Raw genomic sequence first — 19,672 nt, forward strand, 5'->3', positions numbered from 1 at the left:
AAATAAAAGTATAAAATAAAGGTATAACATTTTATTTTTATTGTGAATAAGAAAATGGTTGAGCGGCCACCCAGCACCCTGCCGTGGCCAGCTTTGGGCCCGCGGGTCATAAGTTGAGTATCACTGCTTTAGAGTATTGCAGAGCTACATTTAGCACCAAACTGAGTAACCACTGAGACATTTCCAGTTCTTCCAGGTCTAATCTACAACAGCACTTCCCCTCTCAGTCACTACAGCCAGACGTGCATGGCTCAGCTCCATCCGCTCCTGCACAGAAGGTGAAATGAATCGACCTCTGCAGTCAGATGGTTCAGACGAGAAGCAAATTGCCAATTTTGCTGACAGATCAAATGAGAGAGGTCAGACTCTATTAAGGAAAGCAGATGGCAGATCTTCAATCTACCAAACTGTGCACAACAAATAATGCGCTCTCTGGTGAAAGGTGCCATTAAAACACTTTGCTTGAATTATAGGCATCAGATCTAGTTCCTAAATGTTTTCAGTGATATGACGGTCCCAGGTATTGATCAAAGATGGTCTGGTTGTTAATTCTCTTTCCCGCAGGAGTCACTGGGCAGTGGTGCATGGCTTGGTTATCTTGATTCTATCATGGGTGTCTGCCAGCCAATCGACCTCTTGACCCAGACGTTTCAGAGGGGAAGCAAATTGCCAATTTTGTTGTCAGAGCCTGCTGAGTTGGCCGGACTTGTTATAAGCAGATAGCTGTTCTTTCTCCCCGTGAGCTGCCAGCAATCACCGTTCAACCTCCAGTGTGTATCGGCCTCGTCAAGCACCCATCCACACAAGTGGCCATTCCACCAGACAGCAAAGAGTTTATGGTAAGGGTTTAATCAAAGGAGAGATGTAACTGAACAACATTCAGCAGAGTTATGGACAGCCACTGGTGCTGCTGATTATATAACATCATGTTGAGACATTTTCAGTGCAGCTGCCGCAGTTTGGCGGCAAAGACATATCCTGAAACTTGTTTTGAACAAAGTAGCAGAGAAACTTTCTGATTTGTTTTTAAATTATTTTATAGGTTGTGTATCTTATTATATCAATATGAAAGGTATTATAATCTATATAGGACTATAACTTTACCTCAAAATAAATCATTGATGCAAAGTACTTGCATCAAAGCTTTGTTTAATCCAAATAATTATAAACAACACACTGTGTTTCCCACAGGTGATTATAACTGCAGCACAACCACCTCAAATTGAGGACGGGTCATGCATAAAAAGCATACCAAAACTATACCTCCATCCTAAAAATACAAGATGTGATTTGATGCCTCAAATTGAGGGAGAGAGATAAAATAGCAGTAGGCAAAGAGAAAAGACAGGGCCGATAAATCTACAAAAAGTGTAGATTTTCTGAAATTCTGAAATGCTTCATTTTCATACATTTTTCTTTAAGTTACGCTCTTACAATCCTGCAGATGGTCTGAATCTTTGCATTTTCAGAATAACTTTTTCCTGTTTGTGTAAATTAATAGAAATGGGATGCATTCAAGATCTTGACGAAAATAAAAATTCAATAGAAGTATAGTCAGGCAAAACATTTTCACTGAAGGTCGAGAGCCACATCCAATGTTTTCCTCACTTTCACTTAAAAACGAAATGAGCACTCAAATGCTTGCAATCTGCCCAAACCCCGCCGCTTGCTGCTTTAAGTACTTTTGTTATTGCCATTTTATACCTGTGCAGTATTATCTATGGAGAGAATGCATGTGCAAACATTGCAGCAGTACAATAATTCAAAAATGACTTTGCCTATGGCTACATAAACCCAGCTGAAATTCTTCTCCCAGCAACCCCCATCTCTGTTGCACATTTACATATGCACGGCTAAATCCAAGACATCCTGACTTTGTAAACAAAACTCACAAAGACTCAAAAGAAGTTTTTTTAAGACAGAGTTCTTGCAACCTGCTTTCCTATGAGATAAGAAATTTGTGACACCAACACATCAGTCTGTAACTCAGGCTAAGCATGATGGACTCTCTGACGGACGGACTCATGATGGATGCACTCTCTCCTGCAATTTACCTCCACTGGTGCTTAGAGTTGATTCATTCCTCTGCTACAAAACTGAGCATTTCACCTCGTGATGTCCCTTCTGGAATTTTCTGCAGTGATGCGGACTGTATAGATGTCAGCATTTCTCTCTGCACTCGCACTAAAACCTTGTCCTCAAGTGTTGTTTTACTGCAGTTGATTTCAATTTTGTCCTTACTCGTGAGAAACACGACTGAGACACCATTCTCCGAACACTATAAATCACTGCTTCAGATACTGTATGTCCCGAAACGACATCCTTAACCCTATGAAACCTGGGCATACCTGGCTTGATTTCCTTCAAAAACATGAGGAGAAAGCAATGAGCAACGAAAAAATAATTGACTTAAAAATTAACAAGAAATAAGTAAAAAGTACATCAAAATTACCTTCAAATTAGTATATAAATAACGAAAAGAGTTAAAACAAACAAACAAGGAAATTACCTGCAAAAATGCTCAAAAATTAGAATATTTTTTTGTCAAATCATTCTAAATATGTAATTATGTTAATTAGAAATATCATTTTTTCCTTGCCTTTTTCCTTCTAAAAATTATTTTCTGTTTTGTTTTCTATTTTCAGTTTGTGGAACATTTCTTACATTTTGCAAATTTCCTGTTTTTAAAATAAATTGCACCAGTTTGCTCAGTGTGTAAATGTTTAAATACTTGTGAAAGGCATCTGAATACACAACAAGAAAAGTGAGTTTGCCCCAGGTTTCAAAGGGTTAATCAAACATAATGGAGATCAAGCTTTGCAGAGAAATATAATACACAACTTTCTATGCAGCTGATCCTCAGCAAATTAAGGGTTGCTGCAGGGTCAAGAGTTCGGCTGTAATATTATCACGCTGAGCTGGACAACTAATATGACATGAAGCTGCAGCAAACCACTCTTATAATCTCTAGACAGCCCAGGAAGTAAGAATGGACCTCAGAGCAAATTTCACACAAGACACAGTTCAATTTTAGACACTTTTCTAGCGCTCTCCCAGTTTGGGCTCTGACTTAAATTGAGTGCACAGCTGGAATGAGCTTCAATTCGTACATTGAGACGTAGTCCAAAATGCAGAGAAAAGAAGTAAAATAGAAAAGTAGATTGGATTTTGTAAGATCAGTTACACTGAGTGGAGGAGACGAGAGTGTGTGAATCAGTGGGGAGAGGGAGATGTGAGGTACGTCTTGCTTAGATGAGTTTTCAACCTGTGACAGACTATGTGCTGCTGTTAGGATGGTAGATAACTGTAGCCGCTATAATGGAAAGAAGACAAATGGAGTGGTAAAACTCTACTTCTGAGAAGATTTTTTTGACTCAAGTGGATTTTTATAAACTTTTGCGATTGTTTACGGGTGAAAATCTCTCTGGGGTGAAGTATCAGCAATGTCAGACACTTTGAGGCAACAAGTCATCCAACAGCAAACATGCAGTCTCTCAATAGGCAGGGATCCATTAAACCCCAAATTGCACAATCTGAAATCGGGAATATAAAATACACCTAATGGAAACATGTCAATTTAGAAAAAAACCCCAATTATTGCAAAAAAATGTATGCTCACTTGAGGTGGTATTTCAGGCGACTGTAAAAGCCATATTTTGAAAAACTGTCATGGAGACACTTTTTCATGCTTTTCTAGGTCACATGATGCTATGGCTATGAGCTTGTCAGTATGAACTGGCTTCTTCATGATGCAGCAGGAGCTTCAAGAGGTGTTATTGCATCACATAACTTCAAAAATTACGTGGATCACTCAGAGGTTTTGGACCTACAATTCCTTTATAAAATTGTAGACTATAACCCCCCAGAATTCCCTCATACGTAGCTCACACATATAAGGGGCTTGCCTTTCCATTATCGCTCAGATAACATGCTTACGTCGCTTTCGATTGGAAATAATAACTGCTAGTGAGGTGGCTGCAATAGAAATAAACCTGCTAATGTTTTGAACATCCATCACCATGCTTCTTTGAATGTTATCGCGCGAGGAGAATTTGTATCATTCAGTGGAAACGCAGTCATCTCACAACTGTGTTTTATCGACATTTCAAAAATATCGCTTAAGTTTCGCATAAATCTGTAATGGAAACCTGCCAATTGTTTTCTGGAACAGCATACCCATTGATTTGAATCCCAAATCTCAACCTCAGACAGGGTGACAGCATTTCTCAGTGCCTTCCAAAAACATTACAAATGACATTTTAACAAACAATTGTCTACACCTGGAATGTGATCGCTTTAAACGCAAATGATGCAAAAAGGTTTTCTATGCTGAGAACAATGTCACACTATTCCTGCCTTTGCACCTCACAGACGGCCTCACCGTCATTATTCACATATGGGAGCGTATACAGGACTAAACCTGGACTTACTGATTAAAGCATGCATAAATCACAAAGCACTAACCACTACTGACAAGGCCATTTCATCTGCCTGAAATTGCCCAAAAATTATATATCGAAGCTAATGAAGCCCGTAATTGCTAACACTTACTTTGTGGATAGAGTTTAAAATAACTTCACCAAGTACCACCAGTAAAAGAGCAACTTTATAAGCTCTGTGTGCAACTTTCAGATAACTGATGTCATTAGTGACATCTTTGCTCTGCTTTAAGTATCCTGCACATGAACAAACCTACATATCAGCTAAAACAGTGGTTAACGTACAAAAGACACGACTGACGACATCGTGTTAATGAAATGCTAGAAATTACAATCATATTTTATGTTACAATTTGTAAAATTTCTTTATTTCATCTGGAACACTGGTGCCATAATACTGACTCACTTGCAGTTTCCAAATTAGCTTATGTCACAAATCAACCAACCAGCAACGAGAGTAGGTAAACTACAGGTACCCCAAAAGTGACAAAATGCACTGCAATGCAATTCAATTCAATTCATTTCAATTCAATTGTAATTTAAGTCCCAGGGAGCCATTTGTGTTGTAGCAAGTATAAAAACATAAAAACACATAAAGCACAAATGATATGACACAACAGTTAACATTCGTCTGGACACATGATGACACATTCAAGCTCCACAGGAGCAGATTAAAAAGTGTACACCATTACTCCACAGGGCCTATGATAATTCAGCGAGTGTTAAATACGACAACATCTCCTAACGATTATCTTCGGTCGTAGGCGGCCTCATGCCTTCGAGAGAATTACAGCTGTGGTGATATACAGTACAGCATCACACCCTCTCGTGTGATATTGCTTAGGTAAATTTTTACTGTTATGTTGATGCATGCTATGCTGCGCTTTTGATTTGTTTTCCATAAAACAGGCGCTCCATCAATCAGTCCCAACTCGCAATAAACACACTGCACTGCAAATGTGCTTCACACACACACATCAAAAAGCGAAAGAAGACAAAACAAAGCAGCAGATAAATGACATGCAGAGCTGCAGTCAGTGATAGCAGGTTAGAAGGTTCTGGTACTGGAGGAAGAGAGAAGAAGAAATGAAACATCCACCCACACACGACTGTAGTATCTCCCAGAGAGAGGGAGCGAGAGAGATTGAGGGCAAAGTATATGAGGGAGAGAGGGTGAGGGGAGAGCAAAATGAGAAGCAGAGAGACAGGAGGGAGAGAGAGAGAGACCAAAGGAGTGAGATAGAAAGAGGACCGGGGGTGGAGAGATGAGAGAGCAAAAAGAAAAGGAGGATTTAACACCTAAATTTAGCCGCTAAATGTGTCTCATGAGCGCACAGACAGACACAGCAGCCGTAACATCTGATATTCAGGGTTGAATACCAGGAGGATTCTCCTATTTTAAAACCACTGAGACGTTTATCATCATATTCACAAGACATGATGTATCACTCCTGTCAGTTTGGTTGAAAAACTACTGTAGGAACCTGGAGTGGATGATACAAGAGACTCCAAATTTAAAGATGTCACAACATGCCAGTAGATTAAGGGTTTTGTCTGAGACATTCAGAGCATTACTACAGCCACAAACCACAATCTGCTATTTACAGATATGGTGAAGTAATGGCGTCCTGAGCAGAGAATGAAGTGACTCTGTGTGTGCTGTAATCAGAGTTTCTCTGTGGTTTGTTGTGGTAATCGAGTCCAGCAGCACGTGCATTTTCAACACGTTCTCATCCCAAGTTGTCACATATTGCTGCTTTGCAGTGGACTTTACGCTCAAGGTATCCTTCTGCCTCTGCTGTTGTCGTACCAGAATGCTGCTTCCATGATGTCAACCCAAGCACATGGTGAGATTACACTGCAAGTAGTTATAGCACAAGCACATGGCAACCAACGCCACAACGTCAACAAAGCACATGCTGGCACAGACAGTAAAGATTAGGCAACAATGGCACATGATAAAGTGTAGAAAAAGAACATCACATTCATACAGGAAGGAAACGCCGCACTCCTGCATGAACGCTCGGGCTTTGCTGGACTGACCCCCATCCGTCCGCCTTATATGGACCGTCGTGCTCGTTATATTAGGTGGTTACAAGCAGCATCTCAACCTGACACCATCCAGCGGCGTATCATGCAGACTTGACAGGTTCTGTCTGGATGCATTCTGTATAATAACAACACGAACAGTTGGCTCTGGCTGAATTCTCAGCTGATGCCGTCCGTTAGCTGACAAAGCAGATGTGAAAGGTGGCTTTTGGTGTTGGGATCTTACACTAAAAGCACTGCGAAAGCGGCAGTATTTGACAATGGGCTGGTGTTTTCGGTGGCTTTTAGGCACCAAATGTGTCTTTGTGATCTGTTGCTGTATTTCCACCAGCGATAGTGCTATTCAAAAAATGTTTCAGGCAATGTTTCAGTCCTGCTCAGATTGTGGTCAAGTCAAAATGTTTGTAATTTTGACCTAAAGAAAATCCAAGCATCTTGAATAAACTTGTTTGGCATGGAGTAATTGTGCAGCATTACCTTTTTCCTCATGTATGCTGCTTTTTGATAGCCTTGCATTTACATGATGTGCGTATAACTACCCTCTTTTTAGCTGAGACATAACTGTGTTTCCCGTTAGGATACTGCCACAAAAAACAGTTTACTTTTACCAAGACGTTGCTGTGTTTTCTACCAGGTTTTTACCATGATAAGCAGTTTTTTTCAAGAAAGACATTGTTGCATTTTCAGCTTTGGTGTGCCATCAAAAACAGGTATTTAAAGCCAAAAGTCGATCTTTTCTCAGCCATGACCAAATGGTTTCTTTGTCTAAACCTAACAGTACATCAAATTATCTTTGAAATAGAGGTTCCAAAAGACTTGCATAAGTTTCTAATATGAACATGTACTCTGTAGACTGAGTATCTTTACCAGGATCTAACAAAATTAATACAGTTTATGAGTTAATAGTTTATCTGATGAGTAATGTTATCATTTTAAGGGTTTTTATGTGATGACCATCCGGAGGGTATTGGCCACATCAAATAAAATGATGCAATTGAAAGCTAAATTACTATCAGTAGTAATCAAGTGTGTCTTTCTAACCGCTGTCATTACACACTGTAAGCCCTCTGATTATGCTCTATCAACTGTGCTATTTTCTCTCTGAAAAGATGAACATGATAACTCCACTATCAGTCTTGTTACAGATGTAGCCAATAAGATAAGTAAGAAGATATGATGAGCTTTGTTGATCCCCGAGGCAAAACTGGGTCACTCCAGCTGCAAAAAATAGTGCCTAAGAGTAAATACGCTAAAATATGTTTTAAGATTAAATATGCAGCGTTCTGGACACAGTTCTGCATGTCTCCTGTCGAGTACAGTTTTGTAGAAAGTACAGTAGTGGCAGATAAGTAGAAGATTTTCATAGTTCTGCAGTAAACTGCAGAGGTGATGCTGCACAACTAAGACAAAATATCTTGAATTAAATTAATATGTTTGAAATTGACCAATTTAAACTTCATATTGCAAAACTGGCAGCTAACAAGTCACATTAGGTTTGTGCTGTACATCAAACTAAATTTGCTTTGCTTGAGGCCAAAAATGACAACAGGCTCGGGGCCAGTCGCAGCAGCCCAAAACATGCTTTTAGGATTTTAGGACATTGCTAAGATAATTTCTAGGAATTCCAGACATTTCTAGGGCTGATGAATTTTTTTTTTAGCATTTTAGGACATTTCCTGGATTTTAGGGCATTCTTATGATTTCAGGATGTTCTCAGATTTTGGGTAATTAGATGCTGTTTGGTGCACTCTGGCACCTTTTGTTTACTAAAAGTCCAAAAACACCACGGGCCTTAAGCTGAGTATCACTGCTGTACATCATTCCTGGTGAAAATACTGATGTCTATGCACAGATTCATGTCTGTTCAAGCACCAGTGTTAGATGGAGGATAAATGTATGAAACAATCTCCCCTGAGGACGTTATTCCAGAAGTTTCCTCCTGTTTTGAAACACTACATCACTGTATTTTTTTCCACTTTCTCTTACGACTTCCTTCCTTTTATGTTCAGGCGTCAACTGCACCACATGCTGGTTTTTATGTGTATCATGTATTATTTGCACTTATGCATTCATGCAGTAAAAAGACACTCATGCATTATGAAAAAGTCCTCGTCTGAATACTGACTGAGTGGATTCAGTGTCACAGAGCTGATTCTCATTGAAAGGAAGAAATATGAAGCTTTTTTATTCCTCTCAGCTGTGGGTTTCTAAAAATTGAGCAATCACCATCAGGTATCAGTCTTTCTTCCTACGGTGAATGGAAAGTGCCTCTGAAATTAAAACCCTGCTATTCAAGAGCATGCGGGGGCAGAGAATGAAACAAAACTTTTACCTGACTTCCAAAGTTTTCCAATTGCCTTCAATATGGCTATGCTCTCTAAAAACAAAACAATAAAAATTCAGCTGCCATTCGTTACAGATCATAGCAGACAAAAAGACTGTAGCAGTAAAAGCAAGCAGTTTGAATAGATTTTAGACAAACTGTGGATTAACTAACATCAGAATGGCATAACATGCACTTGACTGTCTATTAGGCTTGGGTGGTATCTATTTTTACATTCCTTCACCCCGACATTAAACCGGGGTACACCAAACTGTATTTGACAGTATTAGTGTGTGGTGCTACAATGAGTTTAACAGAAAGAGGAGCGTCTGTATTTTCAACACTTTCTCATCCCGAGTCTTCACATATTACTGCTCTGCAGTGGATTTTCTATACTCTCTCTCTGTATCCTTTCTGCTGTCTAACATTGGCTATTTACCAAAACATATCTTTAGTGTTACTAATGACAAGTGTAACTACTGGCTGGAATTTGCAAATAGCTCCTTTAAAAAACTTAATTAAAGGACTAAATACAACAAATATACGCCATTTAACTAGCAAAACTGAAGTTGGACATACACTAAATACACTTGCACCATGCGCTTTAGATGGTTTTACTAGGGTCCAAGAAGTTTAAGTAAATATTTTGATCTGATACATATTCTGTGGGTCAGAGTCCTGCACGGACAAGTAGGTATTGCTGTTTGTGTTGACCTCAGGCAGCGTGCTGTGGCGGCCATCAGCATGATGTTATTTATTTACCCAATTGCAGCAGGTTTCTAATGTCACATTTCATTACCTGCCCTGTTTGATGCCTTCCCCTCTCTATTATGTTTTTTTAAAGGCATATTTAATTATCGCTCCTCCGCTGTGCTTTTGATGCGGATGCAGACATTTAGCTTGTTGTGGATGTTGTTCAGCCTCTTCAGCTTTTGTGTGCAGCTTTCAACAGGCTTCTCTCCATCTGCTGTGCTTTTGGTGTGCATCCACACATTTCTCCAGTTAACTGGTCTTTCACCCACTTCAGTTTGTTGTCAACAAGCCAGGGAACTAATTTCTTTTGTCCACGGTAGCAGTAAGAGCAAATTCATCACCAAACTCACCTGCCAGGTTCATTATTTTCTAACAAATGTTGAATGGTTGGAGTGAGAATGGACTCCCAAATGGACGTTGTTTGCTGCCAATGTGGCTGTTAGTAACGATAAACACACCAGCCAAAACCAAACCTTCGCAGGCGTTTGTCTTGTGGCTAATAATAATTTCCCATTGTTGTTGTTTGGTGGCTTCTGCTGTTTTTGAGAGGTGTTTGTACAAGTCTAGCCTTCAGATTTTTTTTTTTCAAAGAAACACTTTTAAATGCAAAAACATTATCCAAACACAAAAACAGTGAGACACCTTTTTACCGCCACAAACAGATTATTTTGGAAGAAATAATAGTTTGATGATTTGTGTAAGCCATGAGAGGAAACATTTAACCTCAGCGCTAATAAGGTGGGTTCATTTTAAATGCACTGAAGTCAGGTTTCTCTAAAACCCTCCTGACCTAGCATTAGCCACAATTCTTGTTGGTTAATCAGTACTGAGGAGCACTGACAAGAAGAGTTTAACCCTTCGAAACCAGAGGAAATTCACTTGATTTCTTTAAAAAAACACAGGAGGAAGTTACAAGAGTTACAAGAAAGTTAACTGAAAGTCAGCAAAAACACAAAAGAAAAGAAATGAAAGATAATATGGTTTTTATTTATTTTTTATTGTTCTTAAAATCATTTTAGTTTCCTGTACATTTTCCCCAATTTTATTTAATTTATCTAATAATTTCTACCTCTCTCTCTTTTTCAAAACGAATTTTCATGTCATTTACTTGCCAGCTTTTCCTTATTTCTTGCAATTTGTGTGTGAACTCTTGTCAAGTTGCTCGTTGCCTTTCAAGTCATGTTTTTCTGAAAAAATCCAACCAATTTGCTCAAGTTTCAAAGGTTTAAATGGACGTAAAATGCCTCAGAATACAGCACAAGAAAACAGATGTCAATCCAGGTTTTCGAGGGTTAACGACTGCCTCAGTTTTTGGGCAGAACTTTTTTTTTCCAATATCAGTTGTAAGGCAGTATCTCTGCTAAGTACTGTATTAGAGTGCTGCAATCAAACGCTACTTCGCCACACGTCCTTCAAAAGAAAAGATGTTACTTGTCAGTGAAGAGAATAAAACTACACTGCAGTGTGGAGTCTCTGACAACTGGATGAATTTGTTTTTGTGATCTATGTGGTGTAATAAATGAATGCGCAAAATAATGAGAGCAGATGTTTATTAACAGTAGGGGTTTTCTTGATGTTGAGAGATCAGATAAAACAATTTGTACAAGAAGTCATATCAAATCATGTGTTACCAATCCAGCATTGTGTTTGTTTCCAACTTTCTGCTAATTAAGCTAAATTATCTGAGATGCTGTTGTAAACATACTGTGCATTTAAATGAATCCTCCAAACTAGGAAATAGTTTCTTGGTTTACAGTAATTTTCTTTCTTGCCATCTCTTCGTTTTAAGTTTATTTGAGTGAAATGACACGGACAATTTGCTTGAATTAAAAAAAAAAGCATTGTGAGGGTTAACACTAAGAACAGTGTTTGCACATCAGGGGCCCCAAAATAAGTGCGATGTGGTGCACAGCACAACTGTCATCGCTTGTTTAGTTTTCTTTGTCAACCAATTTCAATTTTACCTTTTTTTATAAAGCCCATTATCACAAAACACAGTTTGCTTTACAGCGTATGACATCCCTCTGCCCTTAGACCCTCACATCGGCAAAGGAAAAACTCCCCCAAAAAACCTTGTGACGGAGGGAAAAAAAGGTAGAAACCTCAGGAAGAGCGACTGAGGAGGGATCCCTCTTCCAGGACGCACAGATGTGCAATAAATGTGGTAAATAAAAATTAAATTACAGTGATGACAAAAAGGAAAGAGAAAGAGAGAGAGAGAAAGAGAGAGGGGGAGAGAAGCACAGCAATAATGGTAACGGTAGCATATCATATAACAATAGTGATACACGTAAAATTACTCAATGCACTCTATGATATCACGTGATGTTTTGTGCAAATATCGTACTTTCATCAATCTGTTCAATCTGGCCAACTTCAGCTTTGTAACATTAGCTCATCATGTCATCTGTTCAACTTAGTCTTAGTATTTTTGTTAATTGACAGCTGGAAATCAGCGTTAACTGTAGAAAAAGTTTGTATTTAAAGCCCACCCAACTGAAAACCATTGACATTAACTTCGCTGTAGCGTTACAAAAAAAGCAAAGGCTGGCTAATGCTAACACCACGGCATAGTGAAGACACGGTGAAGAAATAAGGAGCTTCTGTCCCCAAAATTTCTGTACAGCATCTTTGGATATGTCTTTGACACTGACGGCCGACTGTTTGTCCGAATGAGCTAAGAAGACAAGACTCAGCGATAGGTCAAAAGTCAAACTGTCACTTGGTGATATTTGATCAATGTTGACTCGAGGGAAAAAAGTATCTGCTTGTGGAACTTTGTGGATTGCAGGAAAAAGCAACTTTGGGCGCTGGGAACGTCTGTCTGTTCCTGTTCACACTGTCTGTAGTTTTTAATATGCTGCAGGATATCTTAGAGGTTAAGTGAAAAGGTCACAGGGTGCCAGTTCGATGCCTTTCTGTAACATGCCTGAACTCTGACATGTACTGTTTGTTTATCTCCGGCTCCAGTGAAGGTGAAGCTTTGACTGTTGGAGCAGTGTTTTGCTTCGGGCTGATGGTAATTTCCCACCTCCATCGCGCATCTTGTTTGCATTATCTGTCAGCTGCTGCAGTAGTTCAGCTGGAGTTTCACTGTGGGCCTGATCATTTCAATGCGTGAGGCGTAATTATAAGATGCAGATTTGAGATGAAAATTGGCTCTCATGGAAATAATGCAGAGGCTCAGCAGCTTTGGGGTATATTTAGGCTCCAGAACACACATGCACAGACCGAACCTGGCAGGGTTTGACAGTATCAGTAGCTTCGGGGATGGCTGACACCCGCAGTCACTCACAAACACACACCTGATCCTTCTAAAATATCACAATCAAGTTATAACTGCGGTAAAATGTACGGCTGGTAAAAAGAAGCACTGTTTCATTTCATTAGGTTTGTTCATTAACTCAATAAAAATACTGAAAAAAATCTACTTTGATGTACATATATACTCAGTTTTGAAATTAAAGCTCTTTCCATTTTTTTCTCACCTCATGTGTGTAGTTTTTTACTCTATGCTTTGTAAGTGATGTGCTTTATTTGTGTACTTTTACGGTGTATTGTCTGTCTTGTGTCTTCGTCTTTGTATCTCTTTATATCGTGTGCTTTTGTGTCCAGTGTCTTGTGTTTCTTTCCTTTTTTTCCCTTTATATTAACATGTCACTGTGCTGAGTCTTCGTTCTGACCTGCCGAGGGACTGCAGATACAAAGTAACTCTAAGCTATGATCCGGTACGGTGCATCAGGTGGTAACATTTATGTTTTAAACTGTACATGGTCCCTTTAATTAAAATAAAATTCAATAAAATTAAATACATAATACCAGTAAGTAAATAAATAAATAAATATTGGCACTACAAATACTAAAGCATCCATTTTTGAAATTTTGGTTTTTTTTTTTCAAGTAAATCCACTTTGTTTATATTCTTTTTTGCTTCTCTCTCTATGATGCACCAATCAATTTATCTGTGATCCTAAATAATATAATACACAATATTATTGAAGTGTTACCTTGTCAGTTCCTTCAATTTGTTGATAAAAAAAGAATGCAGTTGTGAATATGAAAAAAGGCAGTCTTAAGCAGTTTAGCAGAAAATATGTTGCCCCTTATCTCCAAACACAATAACTGCCAAAATAAGTGATGATGATGATGATTTGAAATAATCCACACTTTTTATGTTTTGTTAAATAAGTCAATACCTTTGGACTACTATATACCAAATCACCATGACAATGTGATTTGGTATATCGAAATCTAAATTATCATTAAGAAAGCTCATAGTCCATCATCACACCATGAAATTCTAATTTAGACTGCTTCTGCAGATCAACTCCATCTAACTTTAACTTCAGAAACACATTAAAAGTTTTCCTCAAATTTAAAATGATGGTGAAGGGACTGTAACATTTGCAGGTAGTTAAGTCATGCTCCTGCACGGATCACAGTGTTTTTCGTGCACATGTCAGCATACAGACTGACTTATTGTGGTTATTTGCCTCCGATTGCATGTTCAGCTCCCTTTCTACCTGCGTCTCTCCCTGGCTTTCAAGCAATATGCCTTGGGTGCATTTCAATTTTTACTGCAGGGCACATCCACAATGCTCGCTCAAATTTAGCACATGATGTTAGTAGGTAGTTTTATTGCCGTTCATTTGTGTCACAGAGCCATTTTGGCAGGAGAAATTGAGACATTTTCAATTGTGCAGCCTGGGCTGGTTCATATTTTCAGGCAACTCGCAATTCTTCCCGTATTTCACTCTTGGCAGTAATTCTTTGCCTAACGCACATTCAACACTTACACAGACAATAGAAAAAAGTGCCCCATGCTACTCTCCTCACAGATTACAGTAGGTTGTGCCAATCATATCCGTCAGTTATTGCACTTAGTTGGTAATAGCGCCATAAGACCTGCAGTTAACAAGGAACACTGAATTGTGCTATGAAAAGTGTGAATATTTGATTAATAGCACTCAGAAAGGTTGGCCGATATTTTTACACTGCAGATTGTCTGATGTATTGTGCCAGCTAATGAGGGAGCTTTCTCACCTCTACACGGTGGTCTTAGATTGGTGACTGTGGTGTGTAGTTAAGGCACAATCTGTGCTCCCATAGGAGGGCAGGCACTTCAGTGGCACTATAAGCCAGGAAATGAGGGAGATAAAACACTTCAATCATGTCTGAGCAGAGAATAACTTTCATGGCCAACTTGGTGACCCATGAAATTCTCTGCGAGAGGAGCAATGGAAGAGGAGCGCTCGTTTTTCACGTCATCGCGGCCTCGCTGCTGTGGCTCTGACTCCTGTTTCGCAGCTCTACATTCTCCCAGCCTTACATCGGAGGTTAACAGCTGCACATTGTTTTGGAATAAAGACTACACAAGTGGAATGAGGACTGAAGAAAACTGAATACATTTCACAGAAGACCGGTGGGAATGAGGGACTTTAAATTGCTGGTTAAGACTGGTCCAACTGAAGCAGTTAGAAGTCGATTTTAGGAAGACAGTAAAAAGTAGCTTGCTGCTTATTAAAACAGGTTGACCTGATTTTCTTCTCTTCTCTTCCCCAGGCTGCAGCTATAATCGCCAATATTATATCCAGCATTAAGGATGAGATACTAGATACAGGTGGAGCAGTGATACTCACCTTATGGCCCATCGGCAAAATCTAGCCCCCCATAGAGTGCCAGCCTATCATCTTCTAATTCAGGATAAAAATGAAGCGATTCGCACAGGGAAATGTTTTTGTACTTTTAGTATAAACGTGGTGCCAGAGTGCATTAAACTGCAACAAAACAGAGCTTGTTTACAAAAAATCCTAAAAACTGAGAAATGTCCAAAAAAAATAGAAAACCCAAAACTCCTACAAACGTCCTAGAATCCTAGTACCAGCCTAAAATCCCAGCGATGTCCTTATATCAAAGAAACGTCCTAAAAGCTTGAAATGCCCCAAAATCCTTGACACCTCCTACAGTCCTTGAAATGTCCTAAAACTCATGATATGTGCTAAAACCCTATAAATGTTCCGAAATCCCAGAAATGTCCTAAAATCCTAGAAATAGCCTAAAACCCTAGACATGTGCTAAAATCATAAAATGTTCTTAAATCCTATCCTATAATCCTAGAAATGTCATAAAATCCTCGAAATGCGTTAAAATCCTTGAACTCTACTAAAATCCTAGAATCGTCCTAAATTGCTATAAAATACGATCATAGAAATGTCCTAATTCCTACAGACATTCTATAGTCCTTGAAATGTCCTAAAATCACCACCCAAGCCTAGCCTGCATGTGCCCATGGTCGTCTGGTGTTAGAGTCTCAGGACAGAGAGAGATAAGATTGTGTTTTTTTTGTTTTTTCTGCTTTTCCAGATTCCTACCTACCCCAGCTTTAAAACAAGGTAAACATGTTTGATGTCCTGTTGCTGTAAGACGCGTCAGATAAAAGCATCCAGCAAGTGGCATTTGTTCACGTGAGAATAAAAAACACCTTTTGTGCAGCAGCAGAGGAGGATATGTGGATGTTCGCCTTGATATACTCATGTTCCCTTTGTTTTCAAAGTGACCTTTCCCCGCCTGCAGTAAATGTTTGGTTCTCTGATGGTTGTTTGATGCCGTTTGAAGCCCGGCTGCCGCAGTTTCTGCTGAGTGATTAGAAAGATTGTTTGATGAAAGCATATATGGGAGGGGGAGGGGGAAGCAGGCACACTTCCCTCTCTCGCACATGTACACTGGCTGCTGTATACGCCCTTTCTCTTTACGATCTCTATCACACTCGCCCTCTCGCTCTCTTCGCTGAGCTGTTTGTGTACGATCAAAGCAAGTTAAAAAATAAACCTCACAAAAAATATCTGAACTCGCTGTGAAACACTTTCCAAAGTCTTTGAAGAACATGAGGTACCTAACAAACTGTGGCAGCAACACTAACCAGCTCAGAGCTAATTAAATGCTAGCGCTAACTAATTAAGCCAACTGAACAGCAATGCAGCAAACACTGGCAAACAGACAACAAAACAGTGTCACAGGGAAAACTGAGAGCCAAACTTTTCAGTCCCTGCAGGAGCGAATGTGTTTGACATCTCGGCAGTGCCAGTTCCCTCCAGCCTCCTATGAATTACATACGTAAGACTTCTGCATTAGCAGTTACATTTCAAGCCAACATTACCGCTGAAGAAACAAGCGTAAAGTGCAATATGTGGTGCAGAGGTCACAGACACACTACAAAAAGTGTCCAACCAGAAGAGAAATATTTCTTAAAGGGACAAATCACAAAATAATGAAAATTCAGTCATTATATACTCACCCTAATGCTGATGGAAAGTCAGCCTAAGTTTTATAGTTCACAAAACACTGCCGGAGGTTTATGGGAACAAGAGCTGAACTCATCTCCCAAACAACTGAAGCAAATGGTGACCGGGATTCAAACGTTTAAAAAAAATAAAATATAACCACAAAATGTCTCCATACTGCACTTCTGAAGTGTCCTAAAGCCCCAAAATGCCAAGTTCTTTTGCGTCAAAGGGAGTTTTTGCTTGCTGAAAAGTCCACACATCTCTTTCTGTGTGTGGAGGAGGCTTCTGCAACTCTGTGAGCGCACATACGTACATGCGGCTCCCACACTAAGAGCTACACCCTACAGGCTACAATAAGGCTAAAATATGGCGGCTGTGACGTTTTTCAAAACTATTTGGCATGTCAGGGCTTTGGATTACTTTGGAAAAGCAGAATGGAGACATTTTGTGGTTTTACTATTTATGTATTTTTACATTTGAATCCTGGTCATTCATTCACTTCTGGCAGTGTTTTGTGGACTATAAAACTTAACCCCACTTTTCAGTGAGGGTGAGTAGATAATGACTGAATTTTCATTTTTGGGTGAACTATCCCTTTAACCACGACCACTTTTGGCATGAGACGTGATAATAAAAGGTTTCATCACATAGAGAAGTTGTGCATCACAAGATTAAAATCCAACAAGGCAGGAATCACAAACAGAGCCCTGATTTTAGGAAAATTACTTATAATTTGGAAGTGAAATTCAATATGAGCACATCTTAGTTCATCTGGGTGGATAGTGGAGTACATCAATGAGAAATGGTGACGGTGAATCTGGCCAGGATCAGGCTTTTTCCCCTATAAAGTCACTGCTGATGCAGAGGAGTTGCATTTGGTTGTGCATATTTTAATGTAAACACTATCTTTCCTGCAGTGAGATACATCAGGCTGGTCATGGCTTGGTCATCTACCAGCACTGTCTTTTTTTTCTGGAAAGTCACTCTGACTTTAGGGGGTCAGCTGCAAAATGCATGGATCATCGACCAAATGACCGTCTGATAAAACCAGCACCAATAAGGAATATAAAGGCAGTTATATCGAACACATACTTCAAACAGCAACACACTCTCGTCTGAAGTGGTCACACATTGCTGCTTTGCAGTGGACTTCATTAACATATTACACTCTAGTTATTTTTCTGCGTCTGCTGTTGATGTTGGATCCCTAAATAAAGTGAAGGGCCAAGCAGCTCACAGTAAAACAAATAATACAACAAGACAATAAAAAGAAGTTTAAAACGACAGATAAAAACAAACAAATAAAAAGGGTCAACGCTAGAAAACTCAACAGTAAAAAGACTCAGAGGATGAAGCGCATCATGAGTGCATCATTCCTGTGCAAATCAGCCGAGTTATGAGACAGACATATAACAAACAGAAAAGTATGGGATGCCGCAACTGTGATGTCATCACAAGCACATGATGGGATGGCCCTGCACATGGTTAGGTTTAGGCAACAAAAGCACATGGCAACTAAGAACGTCAACAAAAGCACATGCCGGCATGGATGGTTAGGATTAGGCAAAAGGGTGCACGGTATCACATTCAGACAGGAAGCACCAGACTCCCAAATGAACGTCTGCGGTTTGTTGGACACATCCACCGCCCCTCCTGTCTGTCCGATAGGGACATGCTTGCTCCCTATATTATGCCGTTACCAGCAGTGGTGACCTGATGTCATCCAGCTGTGCATCGTGGTTTTTTCAGGTTCCGTGCGGCCACGTTCTCAAGGCTTTTGGCGTCTGGATCTTAAGCCAAAAGCACTGTCGGAGCGGCGGTGTTTGACGACTTCGGAATGACAACAGGCTGCTCAAAAGTGCATTTTCTTTGTTTTTGTGCTCACAAATAAACACGCCCCCTATTCTGGAGGACACACACACACACACACACACACATTGCTGTCTGCAGAGCCAACTAAACAGTGTTGCAGGATTATTAAGTCCGATTCAACCAAACCAGCCCAAAGAGCGACAGAAGCACATAAATATACTTTATGAAACACACACACACACACCTTCTTGTCAAATATCAATAAACGTAAATAACTGATATACAGTCAGAAGAACACACACATCCACTGCAATAATATCAGTAAGGAACAAACAGCCAACTTCTGTCTCTCTCTCTCTCTCTCACACACACACACACGCACGTGGCGGTGCGCCCTCTCACCACCGATGCAGAGGCTGAAGCGGCACAGTTCGTCACACAGGGTGTCCGGGCTCTCCAGCTCTCCAGGTCCTACACCTCTCCCTCCTCCTCCTTCTCTCCTCTTCTTCCTCGGCGACATCCTCTTCACCATCTTCATCACTCGCTCCACTTTGTCCATCCTGGATGACGGATGGCTGACCGAGGTTCAAGTGTCAGCTGAAGATTTGCCTCTTTTTTGCTCCTTTTTCTTGTCTCACTTATTTCCCTTTTTTTCGTCTTTCTCACTTTCTCTTCGTCTCCCACTTCCTTTTCTTGTCTTTTTGGGAATCCTGGTAACTTTCGCCACTCTGCACTCACTTGTTTCTCGTCTCCCTCTCCTCTCTTGTCTTCCCAGCACAGTCTCGCTTTCCCAAAAATCCCTCCTCTTCCTCCTCCCCCTTCTCTCTTCTTCCTCTCCTCGGTCTTCTTCACCTCCAATTTCTTCCTCTCTCCTCACAATGCAGCACTTAATTGCTCAGTCCCACCAACACCTCATCCAGTCTCCTCATTTTATTCTTTCTTTTTCCCTTCTTTTTCCTTTTCTTCCCTCCCTCTTCTCCAGCTCACGGAAAAATCCAACGAACGAAGCGACG

The 19,672-nt window shown here is 40.0% G+C and overlaps 1 protein-coding gene across 1 annotated transcript in view; it reads right to left on the bottom strand.

The window, feature by feature from the left end:
- Positions 1-19,218, bottom strand: part of grip2b (glutamate receptor interacting protein 2b) — a gene marked incomplete at its 3' end in the record, with an annotated part of 209,196 nt that extends 189,978 nt beyond the window's left edge. Inside the window, exon 1 of the mRNA XM_042495597.1 lies at positions 19,062-19,218. Coding sequence (XP_042351531.1) covers positions 19,062-19,218 — 157 coding nt within the window. The remainder of the gene's footprint in view (positions 1-19,061) is intronic.
- Between the last annotated feature and the right edge of the window lie 454 nt (positions 19,219-19,672).

Source organism: Plectropomus leopardus, chromosome 2 (genome assembly GCF_008729295.1).
Source record: "Plectropomus leopardus isolate mb chromosome 2, YSFRI_Pleo_2.0, whole genome shotgun sequence".
NCBI classification, from domain to species: Eukaryota; Metazoa; Chordata; class Actinopteri; order Perciformes; family Serranidae; genus Plectropomus; species Plectropomus leopardus.